General features: G+C 38.3%; 1 protein-coding gene across 2 annotated transcripts; it reads left to right on the plus strand.

Annotated features, from left to right (window-relative positions):
* The first annotated feature begins 1,136 nt into the window (after positions 1 to 1,136).
* Positions 1,137 to 20,170, plus strand: inppl1b (inositol polyphosphate phosphatase-like 1b). Of its 2 annotated transcripts, none has more exons than XM_026280558.1 (27): positions 1,137 to 2,487; positions 4,675 to 4,738; positions 6,078 to 6,216; positions 7,901 to 8,039; positions 8,138 to 8,278; positions 8,401 to 8,488; positions 9,506 to 9,595; positions 9,713 to 9,835; positions 9,916 to 10,030; positions 10,123 to 10,223; positions 10,293 to 10,395; positions 10,494 to 10,690; positions 11,412 to 11,529; positions 11,700 to 11,796; positions 13,446 to 13,584; positions 13,809 to 13,908; positions 14,060 to 14,148; positions 14,332 to 14,413; positions 15,028 to 15,114; positions 15,962 to 16,075; positions 16,184 to 16,272; positions 16,381 to 16,468; positions 18,112 to 18,267; positions 18,535 to 18,616; positions 18,751 to 19,558; positions 19,677 to 19,792; positions 19,940 to 20,170. In XM_026280558.1, exons 1-27 carry the CDS (start codon positions 2,351 to 2,353, stop codon positions 20,031 to 20,033), a joined length of 3,696 nt encoding a protein of 1,231 aa, XP_026136343.1. In that variant the 5' UTR covers positions 1,137 to 2,350; the 3' UTR covers positions 20,034 to 20,170. The 2 variants fall into 2 exon arrangements, with proteins under 2 accessions (XP_026136343.1, XP_026136344.1); XM_026280559.1 differs by having other exon boundaries at positions 15,968 to 16,075.

Consider the following 20,170-nt stretch of genomic DNA (forward strand, 5'->3'; position numbering starts at 1 on the left):
AGACAAATTCAATTGGGAAGCCAAATTTCAAAATATATTTTCATTGCTTTTGGACAATGTATGATTAATAAAAAGCATAGTTCATCTTAATACACCAGTATTTTTTTTCACTACAGCAAGACAAAATAAAAAAAATTTGGAGGTAGATAGTAGTACTTTAAGAAATATGAAAAATCTTGATGTTTTCTGCATTCTGTATGTCAATTTATATTTTTGATATTTTAACTGGAAAAATAAGATAAATATAGTATACTGTATATAATACTTATTCATTCATACATTCACCCACTCACTCACTCACTCACTCACTTCTTTATTTATCTGTTCACCCAAAAATATTTATTTCTCCTTAGACCATCACAGATGTTGTTGAATTTGTTTCTTCATTTGGGATAGATTTGGGGAAATTTAGCATTACATCACTTGCTCATCATTGGATCCTTTTGCAGTGAATGGGTGCCATCAGAAAGAGAGTCCACACAACTCCAGTCCAACAGCTAACATCTTCTGAAGTGAAAACTGCATTTTAACCTTAACCCGTGGCTTCAGTGTATTATCCATGTTAACACTTCCTCCAGTGGAAAAATAAGACATTCCTGTTGTCCTCACATATTTGCTAACTGTGTTTGATCTGTATATATTTCACAGTAGGTTGCTAACAGCATTTCAAGTTGACTTCAAATGCAAAATGTAAATGCAAATCAGATCCAGGTATCAAAGCAACAGCAAGAGCAGAGCTGGAAAATTGTGCACGAACATTTCAGGTTTACATATTCAAGGGGATAAAAAATAAATGTTATATACATTCTGTGATCGTTTGTCTTCACTGGTGGTGCTCTAAATGTTGGCACCTCTGTGGTCTATTGCCACAACACTGAACAGACAACACTACGCATAAAGGGTGCAGTAGAAACTTCTAGGGACTGACTTCCTTCATATCTACTTAATAGTGGAAAAACAATGACTTTTTATAGCCCACTCACAACAAACAGAGATTTGGGGGTGGAGTGCTTTATTTGTGTTTGGTGGTGAGGTTTGCAGACTGTTTTTTGCTGAGTAATGTGGGATGGTGTTAGTCAAGCAGCTGGAAACAGAAAGAGAGAAGAAAAGGAGGGCAGGAGGAGGAGAAAAAGGACAAAACAAGAGACGCAGAGAAAAGGGGATGATCGTATCCATATGGTGGAGCTTGTGTTCTTCACTTCCTGGACAGAGAGAGGGAGACGGAGAGAGAGGCTAGAGGAAGAGGGAGAGAAAGCTGGAAAACCAAAAAGGAGTGAGAGAAAAACAACTGGAAGTATAGCACAGTAACCCAGATCTTCTGAAGCTGTGAGCGGATGACTGGGAGAGAGCTGTAGATTCTGACTCAAAGCATGTGACTATAATTTAGTTACAGCTTGATTGTGAATGGGACAGGATAGGTTTTTCTGAAAATCCCTGGGAGGGATAGAGAGAAGAATGAGAGAGACTGGAAGTTCCCAGAAGCGCTGCACTCCGCTTCATGCATCACTGATGACGTGAGGTCACTTAGAGGAATTCAGGATAGTGTTTTCAGTTTTTCTGATCTCTTCCTCCTCTGCCATCTGGAGCTGTGAAGCACTTCCTTCCATTCTCCAGGGTTCCAAACATTCTGATTTGACATCTTCAAGATGTTAAGAACTAGATGACTTCCAGGTCTAGTTCTTACCTTAAGGCTTGTTGGTGAACCTCTGGCTGGAATTAACTGTCCTTTAGTAGAGTTTGCAGACATCAGCTGAAGTTCTCAGAGGGGTGTTGCCTTGCCCTTATAAGGCAAAAGCAACCGAGTGGAAAAGTATTTGAATTTGCGGTGTTACTGCTCCACTGCTTTTTCATATCTGCAAAGTCTGGAGCTGGTGCTTGTCTTCACTCTTGGTTCTTCTTCTTGAATATGTTTGCACAGAGGATGTTTGCTGCCAGACAATAGGAGTGTTTGTCAGTGGGTGGGCAGCATGCATATGGACGCTCTGTCATCTACCTCAGTCTCACTCTCACAAGCGGAGTTGGCGCAAATCACGAGAGGAGTAGGTCGGTCCTGTATCTGCCCTCAAGCCAAATACGCATTCTGCCTTTAGAACACAAAAATGCTCACTGGAAGGCAAACACAACAGACAGTGTAAACAACAAAGCTTTTGGATATCGTAACACTCTCAGGAACTGATTCTGCATGCTCATGTTATGACAGAGAGGGGATGACGGTATGGACCTCTGGTTTTGGCATCACTGGAAATCAACAGTATCAATATGAGATCTTTCAGCTCACTTGTATCAACCACTCTGGTTTTTGGAAATTAGTCTGTAGAATACTCTGCTAAGAATCTCTTTTGAAAGCACCATGACAGCAGCAGCATGGTACCATCGGGACATCACCCGTGTTCGAGCCGAAGAGCTGCTGGCCTGCGCGGGGAGAGACGGCAGCTTCTTGGTGAGGGACAGCGAATCTGTGCCTGGAGCCTACGCCTTGTGTCTGCTGTGAGTAAAACACTTCAAGAATGGAATACACTACACAACTTCTGCACAGAATTGCAGATGAGTAATGAGTCAATGCTAACTGCCAAAAGACAGAACCAGTTTGCAGATTTTGGGTGGTTAGAATTAAAGTATTCATCCAAAATTAACATAGTGTCTAATAAGGTATTCAGACTATGCTTTCTATGCTAATATATATCTAGCCAGATCTGCACGACATATAGTCATGCATCTTCTAGCAACAAAGTGTATGTTTTGCATGAGTTTGTGTTCAGCACAACATGAGATTTGTGACCCTGGACCACAAAACCAGTCATAAGGGTAAAATGTTAGATTTATAATATATTTCATATTTATAATATGAAAGCTGAATTAATAAGCATTTCGTTGATGTATTGTTTGTTAGAATAGGGCAGTATTTGGTTGAGATGCAACTATTTGAAATTTTTAATAGCTTTTAAAGTTGTCTGAATGAAGTTCTTAGCAATGCATATTACTAATCAAAAATTAAAATTATATATTCATATATGTAAGGTAGTAAATGTACAAAATATCTTCAAGTAACTTAATCTTTACTTAATATCATAATGATCTTTGGCATAAAATAATAATTATTTTTTTTACCTTTACAATGTATTGTTGGCTGTTACTACAAATATACCTGTGCTACCTATGATGGTTTTTTTTGGTCCAGGGTCACATTTGATAGTGTGTGATCGTCAGTCGTTTGTGTATGGTGGGTTAGGGTTAGGGTTAGGTTAGGTGTATGGTGCCTAGCTTTTTAAAAACAGTTCAGATTTTAAAAATTCATATATTGTATTCCAGTCTTTTACACACACTTGATTGAGATGTGAGTTATTTATCAAATGGGTTTAGCACCACACCCAGCTGTCTATTCACACCACTTCCTGGTCACAAGGACCTTTTTAAGTAAATCACAATAGTTACCAGGTATTGCCAATAACATAAGTCAGTGAACTGTTACAGTCATTTTCTACAGTCTGTAACTGTGAAATGGATTTTACAGCCACGTGTCTGCCTTCACCATCAGGTTTCAACAGAACTTTGGCAAGATGGTCACCTTTCAGCTAGTTTAGTACTGTCTATCTCAATGCACATGAGCTCCAGGAGACAAGATCCGGTCCACATCAGTCCCTCTAGGCCCCAGCTTTATTCAGGACTTAGTTTTCCCTGTTTTCCTCCTGTCTCTGGCCCCTGTAGGAGGGAACAGGCTTCAGTGACCGCACTGCTTTCAATCCACTGCGGCCCACAGCCAGACACATTCCTGAAGGCTGATCCCTCCAGCTCCAACTGCTCTCCCTACTTTCTTACTCTCTCATTCATTCTCCTTTTCACTCGTTGTCTAGCTCTGGCTCATTCTTTCCCTATGCTCTCTACCTCATCTCTTCTCTCTGAGAAGACATTTCACATGCAAAACGTCTACTCACACAATCACACTTCCTCTCTGTGCTTTGTTCTCTTCATAGATTACCTAGAAACACTGAGCTTTCTAATTGTGTCTTCATTGGACCCAGTTAAATGCATGCAGGCTGTGTGGCCAAATGCAAATGAGCACAAATTCTGGTTTGTCTAACCTCCTACGGGCACAGAAATATGATCTTTTATGATATGACACATACTGATGGCCTCGGTGACCACATTAACAGGCTGTCTTTTATTTGACTGTGGCCTTGTACATGGTATAAATTAATTTTTACCCTACTTTCAGAATTGAATATGCTGCCCTGTGATGACCATGGAAACCATCAATGTCAGGCGTTCACATATCGTTTCATAAAACCACATAATGTTCCATTTATGTTGTTTGGCTAGCTATTTTCCACTAAACATCAGATGAGAAGTTTAGCAGAATGTCTGAGCTGATCTCTTCTGTACAAGCTGAGGAGAAGCGCAGAAATCATTATAAATATTGTACACAGAATGTGCAGTCTTATGAAGCCTTATGAGTTTAAAATAGACTGTAGTTTAAGTTGCTGTTCAGTGAAAATCTTGCTTGACAGTCTATGTTACCCTTCACTTTCATTGTATGGTAAAAGGCAGCATGAACATCCATAGCAGAAAGACATTCGCTACATTTTGGTTGACGTGACAGAATGTTTTTTGGTGAACTTCTGCTTTAAAATGATTTATTTCACTGTATCTTCAACAGTGTGTCTGTCTTATCCATAGGTTCCAGCGACATGTTCATACATACCGAATCCTCCCTGATGCAGACGGGTTACTGGCTGTGCAGGTGAGCAGACAAAGGAGTTTGCTAATTATATGCAAGAAAGAAAATGCAGGTGAAAATTATGCCGTGTTAGACAGGATACCTTAAGCGATGGTATTACCTTTGAATGAATTTGCAATTTCACATGGAAATTACTTGACACTCATCTAGTTACTTTCACTTCTTCTTTTTCTTCAAAAAAGAAGCCGACTTGTTCTTGTCTGCTGTCTGAAGCATGCAGCTGCGTGGTTTCAAATTGACCTCGGTGGCACTTGCTGTCAATAAAATGTTTCACACAGATTCCTCCTGTACCCACGCTCCTGATCCAGTAGGGAATGACTGGAATGGGTTTGTCTGTCTGTGTGGAGATTAAGATATGTGTGACATAATTGTTTCTGTGTCAAAGATTCTGGCCACACAGCAGTACTAGATCCATTGTTGGTCTTTTTGCGAATTCTTTTCTATGCATGAGATGAGATACATTATGTTAGTGTGTTTCATGTAAAACGCAGAATGAATAACATACATGCACAAAAAGAGTCATATTAAGTTGCTTTGTGTTGTGAAAAAGAGGCATTTTCTGTTTTCCTTTAATCGCTTTTCAAGAGCTGCGCTCTTGGAAGGAAAACATGCTGCTATTTGGAGATTTTAGGGGAAATAATGAAATGTTTCTGCCAAAACGGTTTCATCAACCATGCTTTGAAAATACAAGCTTCTAAAAAAAGGCATTCAAAGAGCGGGTTATTTTATTTGTCATGATGCCTGATGGTTTAAGTAGAGAGACAGAGTGTGTGTGTGTGTGTGTGTATGTGTGCACTTGTGCACAGTGGGTAGCTGGCTAGTGGCTGTTCGCGGTATGCAGAGTTTGGCAGATGCAAGAATGAGGACATCATAATGTAATTGTACCTTTGGTCTGTAAAGCGGAAAAACTGTAATGTTTTGGGAGTTACCCTATACCTAGACCAACTTCTTGTTGTGGCAAACCTAGTAATTCTGCTATTTCTGCCTTCCTTTTATAGTTTATGCAGGATATAGTGTCTCAAATTATTTTTTGTGTGTACAAGAATTCCAAATATTTCTTATTTAATAAAAGTGATTATTGAGCTGATTATTATTCAATTATTGAGCTGAGCTGTGAAAAAAAAAAAGTTTAAAAACGAAAAAGTTCAAAATCTTTCGTCATCACACTTTTTCACACTTTGGATTGTATGATTTTTCTTGTTAATCTTCTAAAACACTGATGTTCCCTTTGCACTTTCCCTTAATCAGGATATAACTGTGATATTTTGTAAATACTTATGTTGTACTGATCTCTGAATCTGTTTGCCTGTATGAGTAATTGAGACATGTGTTTTTGTTTCAGGCCACACAGGGAGTGCAGGTGAATTGTTTCCGTACTCTTATTGATTTAGTTGTGGGTTATCAACACCCACACAAAGGTCTGGTGGCCCCTTTGCTTTACCCTGTTATGCGTGAATCAGAGCCCAACGATGAGAGCTCAGGTAAGATGGGATAATAAAAGCCTTAACCCACAAAAAAACAATCTCTCAATAAGTTGTTAGTAGTGCTTAAAGGGTTAGTTCACCCAAAAATTTAAATTAGGCTGCGTTTTACTCACCCCCGACCGAGGCATCCTAGATGTATATGACTTTCATCTTTCAGACAAGTCCAGTCGGAGTGATATTAAAAACTGTCTTTTATCTTTCAAGCTCTATCATTACGGTCAGCTGGAGTTGCATTGCTTCAGTCCAAAAGATTTTTAATAAAATGCGCCCATTCATAATCAAAAGTGTCTTACACGGCTCCGGGGGGTGAACAAAGGCATCAATCAATGCATTTTTGTAAGAAAAAAATCCACATTCAACAAGTAATATAATTAACTGATTCTAGCTGGCGCTCACTGTTGTAAATGAAGTAATTCAAGAAGAATGATTTATGAGTTTAACTTTGCCCATGCGCCGCTCAGAAGTGACGAACACGGAAAAGCAGCAGAGAGACCAAAACAAAACAAAGGATTTGTAAAGAACAATGTTGGAGGATTTCAGTATAAGAAGAGACTGATTTTAATTTGCTAAAGTAAGAAAACTTTGCTTCCTTTGCTTCAAGACTCACCGGCGCATGTACAACACTGATCTCATATGTCATGCTCCCAGAGCTGCTTTTGTGTACAACTATTGGCACAAGCTAAATTAATGTGATTATTAGGTTTTGAATATGGATATTTTTCTCACAAAAACGCACAGGAGGCCTTTGTTCACCCCCCAGAGCCATGTGAGACACTTTTTTTTAATGGATGGGTGCTTTTTATTTAAAATCTTTTGGACTGAAGCAGTGCAACACCGGCTGACTGCAATGATAGAGCTTGAAAGATCAAAGACAATTTTTAATACAACTGTCTGAAAAATGAAAGTCATATACACCTATGCCTCGAGGGTGAGTAAAATGCAGCCTATTTTCATTTTTGGGTGAATTAACCCTTTAAGTTTAGTGTTTGCAGCTTTGAGCTTTAAGCATTTAACCAACATTCACTCACTGGATGCTGTGAGCTGTGAAGAAGGGACATTTCGGTAGCTATGTAGATTACAATGATTCACTGTAGTTTATACAAAATTATAGTGTTTTGGTTGTTTTAGTATACATTTATTACAAATTGTGTGATCCTGGTTGTATTTGTGCAATATCGCTATTTGAATGATTTCAGAAAACAATGATTAATTAAATACAACAATAATAAAAAGTATGTTATTTATAACTATCTTTATTATACATATATTAGAGATTAAACATACCAATGTATTTCAACCCTAACATTGAGAAGGAGTCTATTGTGAAAACAAACATCTCCGAAAGATTCACTGTTTGAGTGAGTCTGATTCAAACTGCTAGTGAATCATTTTGACTGACTCATCAGAGAACCAGTTAAAAAGAATAATTTGTTTGTGAATTGGACATCATGGATTTGCCCACTTTTGTGACAGAAAACCATATGGACGGAGTACACAAAGTATTCCCAAACAGATTTAAACTTATTGTCGCTCATTTTTATTTTGTTTGCGACTGTTTTAATAGCTAATCGGAGCACACGTTATTAGCCTGTATTTTGTGTGAGGCTGCTAATGCACACTTCATCCCACAGGTATAACATTCAAATGTTTAAGTTCAAACGCAGGTGTCTTCTTGGTGCAGATGGTGATGATGAGAAGCCAGGTTCAACATTTGCCACCCCTCCACCACGTGCAAAGTCCCCTACAGGCCATCCTCCACCCTCCAGTTCAGGAGCCCCTCATTTACTGCTGCAGAGGCTTCAGGAGCTCAGCACAAATAGGTACATTCATTCACACATGACATGACCTATGGATCAATATCAAACTATTGTCTGTGCCTGTATATAAAATGTTAACGTACCAATTTTAACCACTGCAGTGCAGGCTGTGAGATCATCATGTTACTGGATGAGTATCTGCATGGTAATGTCTGTAAGGACCTGGAGAATGTGAAAGGAGGCGCATCAGGACTGCAACACTTTCAGTGCATCCTCAGCCGTGCATGCGACAGTCTGCACAGGTGCTGTTTCTCAGACACCGCATGTCCCGTCACACATTGCTGCAATCATTTGAAATATGAATATCTGAATAATGACTGTTACATTTGCAAGAAAAAAGTTATTCATGATTTGTTTACAATAGTGAGATTGACCAGACGCTGTCCAGTTTGGAAACCTTAGCAAAAGTGTTTGATCATCCTAGTGTTCACCTCAACTTCTCCACAATGCAGGTACAACCCCCCTAAATGTTATTTTTACAAATACATAAGGCTTATACAGGCTGCTATTATCAAAAAGACATTATTAAAAAATTGGCTTCACATGCAACATTGACTGAAATATGAAGCATTTCACTCTGTGTGGCTCATATAGGGAACCACAGATTCAAAGATTTATAACATGTTCAAACAGGAATGGGATTTTTTTTGGTCTTTATTGCACAGACAGGCATAACTATTACTATTGCTCATACTTCTTATTAGGAATTTGAACAAAGCCCCAAGCCTAAACCCTAAGTTTATAAGTGCATAATGTGTGTATAATAGCTCAAATCATCATTGAAAAAAAGGTTTACTGTTGCTTTTCTAAGTGATCTGACTGACATAATTTCGCTGGTGATTAAACAGGTAGAAAAAAACCTTAGATCAGTGGTTCTCAACCATATTGATATTCAATATTCAAAGGCCCCACAATATAATGCAAGTTAATTCATATGGTATTTCTGCTGTAAATATGACAGATCTGCTTGTTTTCCAGCTTCTTTAATTAAGTGTGTTCATATAAAAATGAACCACAATTAATGCTGGGTTGTAAGGAAAAATAGTTCACTGTACATCTTGATTGTATATTATAAAGCATTTCAATACAATGTTACTATTAATTGTATTATTACTATAATAATTATATATAAATTAAAAACAAATGCCATCCTGCAGCGCCCTTGGAAGTTTACTGAGGCCCCCTAGTGGGCTTAGGCCCCCAGTTGAGAACCCATGCCTGAAACCAGAATGTCATAAGATAAATTGTGCCAGGAAACAATCCCATAGCAACCACCCAAAATACCTTTGCAACACCCCAGATTGTCTTAGCAGCACCATGCATGACCCACAGCACTTCTGCATTGTGTAGGCGACTTCTGCATGCAGTGTAAAGGCAACGACCTGTAGAAGCAGGTTTTGTGCCTATAAGGCTCAGCTTCTCCTTCATCTCATATATTCCATTTGTCTCATAAACTTTATTTTTGTTAGAATACAGGGAAGAGCCCTGAAGAAAACATGGATAATCTACTTCACAAGCTCACTACACTCTGTAACCTGTTGTCATCGCTGGAGAAAAGGGTAGAGACACATGACAGTAACAGCATGCAAACACGCACAAACCACATGCATGTCATCCTTTTTGCACTGCTGTTTTTATAAAAATGATGATGATAACAATGTAATGTTTTTTTTCAGGTTCTCAAAGCTTTACAAGAAGCTGTTACCAATCACAACTTATCTTTGCAAGCATCCACACCTCCTGAATCTGTCACAGCCTCCAAAAAACAGGCCAGACCTAATTCTGTCCACAGCTTTCAGGTAGCACATTCGTTTTTTTTGCTCGCTGGTAATATGCAAGTTTTTGCATTTTATTTATGTGCATGTGTTTGGATGTCCAGGTCAAGGTGGTCAGGTATGGCAGGCAAACAGTGTCGGTAGACATAGATGCAGGAGTGCTTCTGTTTGACAAGAAGACTGGCTCATTCGGTCTGGAGACTGTGACACACGACAGAAGTGAGTTTATCTTGCCTTAAAACCTTAGATACTTCAGTCTCTATTATTATCATTCAAGGCTAGTAAATGGAATCTTTTACTTTATGTTTTAGTCGTGCAGTTGGTGAAGATTCAGAAAGGCCCTGCCAAGCTGAAAATGGTCATAGACAGTCATCACAATCCGCCGAGAGAACTTGTGTTTGAAAGCATGAAGGTGAGTAGAAAGACTTGAATTGGCTTACCTTAAATGGTCTAAATCTAAGTACTGATGCGTCTCCCACAGAAGCGAGAAGCTTTCTGTCGGCTGCTGCAGCTTATGAAGACTGCTCACTGCCAGCAGTCTGAGCTGGATGTCATCTCTGTGTTTGTGGGAACATGGAACATGGGTATGGATGTGCAGTGTATCATTAAAAGTAAAACATAGTATGGCCTCAACAGTTGCAGCAAAATATTTCATTGTTGTTGTTTTTTATATTGCCTGCAGGGGGCACTCCACCACCCGGTTCACTTCAGTCCTGGGTTACTTGCTGTGGTCTGGGTCTTACCCCAGATGAGTCCATCGCCTCCCTGCCTCATGATATCTATGCAGTGGGTACTCAGGACAACCCACAGGGCGAGAGAGAATGGGCTGAACACATCAGAGCCACGCTTCGGAGTGCAACCAACATTGACTTCAAACAGGTCTGACTTCATGAAATCATTCTTCTTCGTATGTAATCACATAGCAGTATGAATCATTTGATTGTATAGCATTAAAGGGTTAGTTCACCAAAAAATGAAAATCTTGTCATTAATTACTCACCCTCATGTCCTCCCAAACCTGTAAGTCCTCCTCTCTTCTTCAGAACACAAATTATGATATTTTTGAAGCATTCTGACAGCTCTCTGACTCTCCCAGAGACAGCAAGGATCCTTACACAATCAAGGCTCACTTTTGCATCACGTCAAAGTGACGAGAATACTGTTTGTGCGCAAAAAAGAATGACTTTATTTTACAATTTCACCCTATATACGCCATTTTGAATTTGGAGGAGACCAATTGTTGAACAAAGTCGTTCTTTTTGTTTTCTTTGCGCACAATATTTCCGTAGCTTCATAAAATTACAGTTGAACCACTGATGTCACATTGTTTTTTGTTGTTTTTTTAACCATCTCTTCCTTGCTACGTTTCTGAGCCTTGATTGTGTAAAGATCCTTGCTGTCTCTGGGAGAGTCAGAAAGCTCTTTTGAATGCATCAAAGATATTTTAATTTGTGTTCTGAAGATGAAATGAAGACTTACAGGTTTGGAACGACATGAGGGTGAGTAATTAGTGACAAGATTTTTATTTTTTGGTGAACTATGCCTTTAACGTTTGTTAAACTGGTAAGAGTAGAGTGTGTTTTTTGTGTTTCTCCTGTAGGTGGCAGTACAGTCCCTTTGGAATATCAGACTGGCTGTGTTTGTGAAACCAGAGCATGAAGGACGCATCAGTCAAGTAAACACTGCTAGTGTAAAAACTGGCCTGGGGAACACACTCGGTACAAGTCTGTCTTGCTTAAACAAACAAATAAACACACTCCCTAACTCTCCTTTTCTGCTGTCTTCTCATATCCTTTATGTCACTGTCTTTTAGCCAAGCAAAACAAATTAATAAATTAATCATATTGATATATTTTTTAATGTAAATTTTTTTTCTCGGTTGTTACAGGAAATAAGGGAGCAGTAGGAGTTTCTGTTCTCTTTAATGGCACTTCAATGGGCTTTGTGAACTGTCATCTGACTTCTGGTAGTGAAAAAGCACTCAGGTATTCACACATATCTTTAAAATAGAGCAGTGATTTCAAACTATTTTAAATGGTTACAGAGAAAAACTGGTCATCATACAGGTGGCTAATCAACGCATGACAAAAGAGAACATGAACGCATGACAACATATCAAAATATAAGATTATCAACTATGAGTGTTAACACAATCAGTTTATTCTGAATGAGTTTATTCTGAGTGGATGACTCAGTTGATTATTTTAATGTGTATTAATTATTTATTAAGATCAAATATTTTTTTTAACAGCTAGTAACTCGCAGACCACTGTTTGAGAACCACTGCATTTGTTACTCTACTTAAAGTCCCCATGAATAGTTTTTGGATTTCAGTATGAGTTCTATCTATAATTTTACATTTAGAAGATATAAGCATTCAAAACTTTCAGTCTCTCACTTCTGCTAATATGGATCAACAATTTTGATGATCAATTTTGATGATCACCACACAGTGCACGATACAGACAGTATGAATATGCTTTTCATTTAGGCAAATTAAGTCTGGTTTGGTGTTGTGTTATGCACACGGTGTGCTCCAGAGGCATGATAGCATGGATCCATATGCACATATCGGCGGAGACGTTAGGAGGAGAAACTGTTTTGACTAACTCGATATTAGAACCAGCACTGATGAGTATCAGATAACACCGGTGCCATTTACCAATATATTTTCAAACTACACATACTCAGCATGATTATGATCACCACTGTTTTACTTTAGTAACAGTTAGACTGCAGTATTAGCTATTAGACTGTGGCTGCTATACGCAGTCAAATGTGGCTTTACCGAGCTCAACAGCTTTGGCCTGAGACTTCATTGGAAATTATGTCAAATAAACACAGGATGAGTTTGCCCAAATACACATACTTGTGGTCTTTGCACTTGACCACTTGACTACTACTTAAATGACGCATTTCCTGTATTTGGCCCAAGTGTTAAAGTGGCCGTAAAGACAAGTGCATGTACAATTTTCCATTATCCGATGGACACACTTATAGTGTTTTCAAAATGCAAGTGTTTACATTGCTTTATTTAGATTTTCAGTACTTTGCATTTAAAAATACACTTCTAAATTTCCGTTTAGTAACCTCTATAACAGGTGACACAATTTAGTAATCATGGTGCTTCTAATTAAATGATGAAGCAGTTGCTAATGATGTTCAAAAGAACAAACTAATCTATGGTTCACTACCAAATGATATGTAATATTTAATGTGAAACATCTAGATGACATTGTGTAATTATCTGTGGTACACAATCGTTCAAAAATTTGGATAAAAGTTGAATAATTCTATTCAAAAAAATACACATTGAATTGATTATAAGTGACAGTCTTGCACTGATATCAAATATTTATGTTTCAAAAAAACACTGTTCTTTTGAATTTTCAATTCATCAAAGATTAAAATATAAAGCAGCACAATTGTTTTCATCAGTGATAATAAGGAATGTTTTCTTGACAATCAAATCAGCATATTAGAATGATCATGTGACACTGAAAACGTTTGCCGTCATAAATTACATTTTAAAATATATTAAAATAGAAAAACAAGTACTGGTTTTGCTGTATTTGTGAGAAAGTAATTGCAGATTTCAAAAACATTTTACACACCCCGAATTTTGTTGTCTTAGGAGGAACCACAACTTCCAAGACATCCTCAGACTCCTGTCTCTTGGAGAAAAGCAGCTCGGCACTTTTGACATTAGCCTTCGCTTCAATCATCTCTTTTGGTGTGGAGACCTCAACTACCGCCTGGACCTGGATGCACTGGTCACATAACTTAAATCCAATTTATTTCTCTCTAGATATTAGTCACTCTTGCTTTACTTATTTCCTGTTCACTGCTTTTTATTTAACTGATCCATAGCCATTCAAACATTGCTCCAAGGAGACCCCATTAAGTGCATTGAGTTGTTTTGTGAATCCTTGTCCTCACTTGCTTGCATCATATATTGAAGATCATCTGTCCCTGACCGATGTCTCTCTTTTTGCAGGACATATTGAAGCACGTTTCAAAGCGAGAATTTGAGGAGCTAATGTGCGCAGACCAACTGACTAGAGAGCGGCACAGAAGAAAGGCCTTTTTTAACTTTAGTAAGAGCCACGGCTGCTGATCTCCTCCCGCGGACACCACAGACACATGAAATCAAATTTTTGTGTAATCAGTGATTGCACAAAAGATTTTGGACATTAAAAGACACTTTAATATTTCGTTTTTGATTTTGTTCTTGCTCTCTCTGTTTAGAGGAGGAGAAGATTTTGTTTCCACCCACCTATCGGTATGAACGTGGTTCTCGAGACTGTTATCTATGGCAGAAATACAAGTCCAGTGGGGTAAAACTTTTTGTTGTTAATGACATCATATTATCCTGTTTACACATTTAGTGACCTGTGAATCAAAATGAGTGATATTACTGGAGTCATTAGGTGTGACAGCATAGAATATTATAGTTACACATCTCATCCTTCTTGTTTTGTATTATTTTGTTTTATTAAAACTATTCAAACTTTCCTCAGGTGCAAGTCAACGGGCCCTCATGGTGTGATAGAGTTCTGTGGAAGTCCTACCCTGAGTCTCACATAATCTGTACCTCATATGGTGTGTTACTCCTATTTCTTTCGATTCTTATTCTCATTAGTGTAGAAGCTTTCTAAAAAAAAAAAGTTATGTGAAATGTAGTCTATGTAACCACCATGATCTGACAAAATCCTTTGTTGGTTTGCACTTTAGCTCGAGGGAAGTAACTAAAACACTGAACTGCTATTTTTGTAGCTTTTTGGAACGAGATGTGTGTAGCTACCCTGCACTACAAAGGTTTACTTTGGGTATGATTGTAGGTCTGTGGTCCACCATCAAAGTCATATCCTGTCCGTCTGCTTCTCAAACATGTCAATTCAGCCTCCTCAGCAAAGGCCTCCAACAAATATTAAGCTAGCAAGCACTGACCAGACGCTTATTATTTCATAACTACATCACATTAGTATGTTTAGTAACTAATCTAAATTGCAGTATTTTCAATGGAATGGGAATTTGATGTTTGATTAATTAGGTTATTTATTAATGGGATGTTACTAATGTTTATGTGATGGTGATGGTTTTATGTTTTTAGACTCGTAAAATAAAAAAAACTTTTACAGCTTTAATGACAGATTTTCTTAGCATGCACCCCAAATAGGCACATATTAAACTAATATTTTTACTTATCATATCAGGATGCACAGATGACATCTTCACCAGTGATCACTCTCCTGTTTTTGCAACTTTCGAAGTGGGTGTGATATCACAGTCTTCTAGAACAGGTATGGGGTCCTTTCCAGCTGAAGTCTTTGACTCTGGAGTTTTTGACCTTTGGGTCATTGCATAACTCAGAGAGTTATATTAGAGGTTGCTGAACGTGCATTTTTAATTAAGGAACCACCATTTCCCCTTGCTACTGAACACATTTTTTTTTTTTACGAGGCTGGTACATTTTAACAGCACCAGCATGATTAAGCCTAAAACAGTTTAACTTTTAGATATTTCTTAAAGGGTTAGTGCACCCATAAATTAAAATGTATAAATTAGTCATCATTTACTCAGTCTAATGTTGTTCCAAACTCATTGTTCATCTTAGAAACTCTTAAATCAAAATTTTTAAATCAAATCTGATACTCAGAACAAACCACATTGTTTGTTGCGCAAGTTTAAAATGTGACAGTACATGAGGACAAACCTCACTGGTTCTCATGTCAACCAAACACATTTGAGCTTCCATTTACTGAGTTTGATGTGATTTATGTATGTGCTTTGATCAATGTTTATGTGAATAAATCATACATTTAATTTTCTATGCAGTTGTACCTTTTCAGAAGCCTTTGAAATGTTTTGATACAAATGGATTTCTTTGCAATCTTTTTAAACCTAATATAAACATTTAAGATTTCATTGGAAATTTCATTGGAAATTAATTTGTGTTTCAAAGATGAACAAATGTCTTAAGGGATTTGAATAACATTAAGGTGACAGAATATTTATTTTTGGGTGAACTAACTCCCACAGATACAATCAGCTGTCATAATTGAACAAGTATTTTTTAAATTGAGTATTTGTTTAGCGCTTCTCTTAGTGTCATAACTATCTGACTGTCCTCTTTGTCCATCTCTACAGATGTAGAATTGGGTTCAGAGAGAGCCAGCATTGAGCTGGAAGCGATTGAGGTCATAGTGAAAACTGCTAGCAAGGCCAAGTTCTTCATTGAGTTCCACTCACGCTGTCTAGAAGGTATCTTTTGTGCAATAATCAATGTTTCTTTTTACCAATCTGTTTCCTTTTGAAATGTCAAGAGGTCGTATGATAAATGTGAAAGTTCTTTCTTCTCCTTCTGTGTAGAGCCTCGTCGTTCTGCTGAGAATGACTCTCAGTGCTGTGAGGTACCAGGGTTTCTCAAACTTGGCTGGTCTTCAAAACAGTTCCCCAAGGTTGATACTATTTGGCTTAATGTGGTCATTTGGAGATATATTCAGTTTAATATGGATTTGACACTCTTGGTTGGTACACCAAGTGAAATTATCTTTTTTCTTTTTCAGCTCCACCCAGTGTTCTCGGATCTAGAGCATCTCCGGGATCAGCACTTGCTGTTGTCTGTGAAGTCTTGTGATGGCTTTGAGTCATATGGTACAATATCAAGCTCATCATGTCTTTTTGAATGAAGTTTCAATAATGGTTTCTTAGAAACCATTACATCATTAACTGGAATATACACATCCTCTTAATTTCTTGTGAACTAAAGGCACTGTTGAAACATGTTCATATTGAGCTTGTTTACATCTGGTCACTTCGTGCATTTTTTCTGAGAGGATATCTATTTGATTTGTTCAAACGGTTCCATTTACATTTGGCCACATAAATGCAAAACGGATATAAATCCGATCTTCTGTTCCCATGCTCTATGCAAATTTAATGGAGTTCATGTCAACGAAAGCAACAGATATTCACAGCGTTTTACTGATCATCAGCTAATTTCAGAATCAAAGACCGCAATGTTAGTCTTACTACTTTTAATGAAGATGACTGTGTGTTGAGTGTCTGTGACTCACTCTCAGTTTTATTTGTGGCAGTTTGCACGTCGAGTTGCTGAAGGTACTCTGTTAATCCTCCCCCTCGTATCTGGCTATGTCATATAATACGGTGGCCGAGAGAACTCAACACTCTGCAACTTAAGAAAACACATGCAAATTGAAAAAACACCAGCAAATGAAGAAAACATCTTCATCAGTTTGACAGCACAAGTGTTGCATATCATCACAACACATGCATATAATGAAACGCACTGTAAATCCTCACAACACATGCATATAACAAAATGCGCTGCAAATTAAGAAACCCTGCAAATCCTCACAACACGTGCATATAACGAAACGCGCTGCAAATCTTCACAGCACATGCATATAACGAAACGTGCTGCAAATCCTCACAACACATTAAGAAACTATTAATGACGCATTGCAAATTTATTATCATTAAACTTGAAATTATATTTAGCGGAGGATATTAAAGTTAGCCATCTTAAGTAACGTTTTACATTTAATGATGTAATTATTCAGCTTATTTAATCTAATAATATCCAAAAGATAAATGAATCATGCAATCAGGGTGTTTAAAAAAAAACAAAAAAACCCTAATCTTACACTGACCAGTAGTCACTGCATAATAAGCAAATCCCAGCCAGGTCCGACACTTTTTGGGGTCTCCTTGAAACATTTCCATTGTGCTATTTGCAGCACGTTTGTTAATTTGCATGTGTTGTGAGGATTTGCAGCGTTTCCTTTATTTGCATGTGTTGTGAAGGATTTGTAGCGCATTTCGTTATATGCATGTGTTGTGAGATTTTGCAGCATGTTTCGTTATATGCATGTGCTGTGAGGATTTGCAACACTTGTGTTGTCAAACTGATGAAGATGTTTTTTTTTAATTTGCTGGTGTTTTTCAATTTGCATGTGTTTTCTTAAATTGCAGTGCGTTGAGCTCCCTCGGCCACCCTACATGTAGCCTATAACGTTAATTATTTCAACATTTTGGCAAGAGTAAAATTTACATATGTGGTTTCAACAACCAGATGCATTGAAACTTGTCCAGTTTCATCTGGAATGCATCCCAGACCACCTCCTGAAGTCGGCTGAGCCATCAGATTTAAATCCATCTCGAAAGCGTTTTGGAGGTTATTTACACCTCGTCTTTCCATGAAACGCATGAAGTTACCCAGTGTATACAGGGGAGGCCCATAGATTGTATATGTAATGGGAGTTCTGACATTTCAGGTGAGTGCTGTGTGGCTCTTCGCTCAGTAACAGGGAAATCATCGGATCTATTTGAGACATGCTTAACTCACAGAGGAGAAGAGATGGGTTCTATTCGAGGACGAATTGAGGTTTATGTACCACCAGACCGCCGTAGGATCCGGGAAAGGGTTTATGGTGGGTTATCCACATGATCTCACTCAATCATTTCCTCAAATATACACTGTTTTAGTTTCTCCTCTGCTTTGGCTCTATTTTCACTTTCCTATCTACCATGGCTTCCTCTTTTGCTGCTATGCTGCCTGATCTTGTCCAGATGCATTCCGAGACCTTCACTGAAATATGACCTTTAACATATTGTTCACTGACCACCCAGTGGCTTTGTCACAGATGACTACAATATTTAAACATTTAGACATGAGACATATCTTCTGCACATTGCAGAGTGGCTCTGCATGGAGAAAGATGAGAAGGAAATGATGAAGGATCATTTGTCTCGCCAGTCTTCCTGTGCATTCTCAAACCAGTGAGTAAAAGATAGACCTAGGTTACTTTATCTATGGTACATAATTTTTATTCACATGCTTGTTCAGATGTTCCTTTTCTGATACCTTTTTCCATTGAACATAACTTTTATAACACTCCATGTTCCATCTGCAGAGCACCATCATCCTCATATATGGCAGCACCTAACAGCTACACCAATCCTGCGTACTTCATCTTTGAGGGGGTGCCTGTGTTGCGAAGAGTTGAAGAGATTCCCTCATCCGGCCATGAATCCCAAGTGGTATATGCCAAAGATGCTGTGATACAGCTCCCTAGAGTGACTGGAGGTCACAGCCATGGCAAAAGGTCTGCTCGGAGGTCAGACTTCACAGAGATTGAGATTCCTGGATCTTTAGCACCCTATAAATCATCATGTGAGAATCAAAGCGAACTGGCGTCAACTGCCTCGTCTTATCAGCTTTTCCCAGGTCCAGACATTCCTTATACATCCCCAAACCAAAGACACACCACCTCCTCGTATACATCTTTACTGTTACAGTCCCATAAGAACAATAAAACACAGGATTCAGTAGTATCAGTTAAAAAAGTCACAAACTCCTACATGAACAGTTCTGTTTTTTCCCGGGACATACAGGCGCCACTCAAAGAAAAAGTCAGAAAGGACCATCAAAGGCTACACCAAGATCTGCCCCCGTCAATGAGAAATGGACCAAAGCTGTACCCATATATATCCACAAGGGCTTCAGTTCATGAATCCTCAGTACCCTGGATAGTAGAGCAGCCATCTACAGCTTCAGGAGACAACTCGCTTACAGCCCTCCAAATTGCTAAATCACTAAGTGAGGTGGATTTTCAGACAGTAGACAGAAAGTACCAGTTTAATCAAATGCCGTCTCAGCAAAGGCATCATGGATATAACTATGGTTTAGATAGTGAGAGAAATTACAGCTGGGAGAAAGAGGTAAGTTGAGTGGTTTTCTGATATGGATTATGTTGTTTAGTGCAAGGTGTAAATATAGATTTTAGGATTAGCTTTGGGGTTAAGCTTTGTTGAATAGAAAAGCAACGTGTGTCCGCAGGTGTCAGTCTTACATGGAGCTCCAGAAACAGTGCGGGAGCTGCTCAACACTCTGGGTTTGCAGCGCTACACGCTGGACCTCAGCCGTAATGGCTGGGATGATCTCGATTACTTCAGGTAAGGCTGATGTGATGTAGCCATCTTACACAGACTTCTTCATTTGCTTCTGTTCTCAGAGCCATTTGCTTCAGTCAATGATTCAGAAGCAGCAACAGCGCTTCATGAACATATATATATGTCAATCTGTGTGCTTTTCTCATGCAGTGGTATTACAGAGGAGGAGCTGTGTGCAGCAGGTGTGTCTAACCCATCTCATCGACGAAGAATTTTGGAGAACCTTCCCAAGATCTGGGACTGAACTGAAAAGACTTATCAGGTGTCTTATCAGGAGACCATAAATGACAAGTTCAGTATTTGTATTATTATTATTTTTTTTACTCTTCTTTGTAATTTTCAAGTTTAAATTCCATTAATAATAAAGTTAATCACACAATG

This window comes from Carassius auratus, chromosome 14 (genome assembly GCF_003368295.1).
Source record: "Carassius auratus strain Wakin chromosome 14, ASM336829v1, whole genome shotgun sequence".
Classification (NCBI taxonomy): domain Eukaryota; kingdom Metazoa; phylum Chordata; class Actinopteri; order Cypriniformes; family Cyprinidae; genus Carassius; species Carassius auratus.

Bases quoted from the DNA above. Each gene is read 5' to 3' on its own strand.
- inppl1b (XM_026280558.1), top strand. From the start codon at position 2,351: ATGACAGCAGCAGCATGGTACCATCGGGACATCACCCGTGTTCGAGCC. The intron at 4,739-6,077 runs GTGAGCAGACAA...TTTTTGTTTCAG, and splicing joins ACGGGTTACTGGCTGTGCAG to GCCACACAGGGAGTGCAGGT. The intron at 16,469-18,111 runs GTACAATATCAA...CTGACATTTCAG, and splicing joins TGATGGCTTTGAGTCATATG to GTGAGTGCTGTGTGGCTCTT.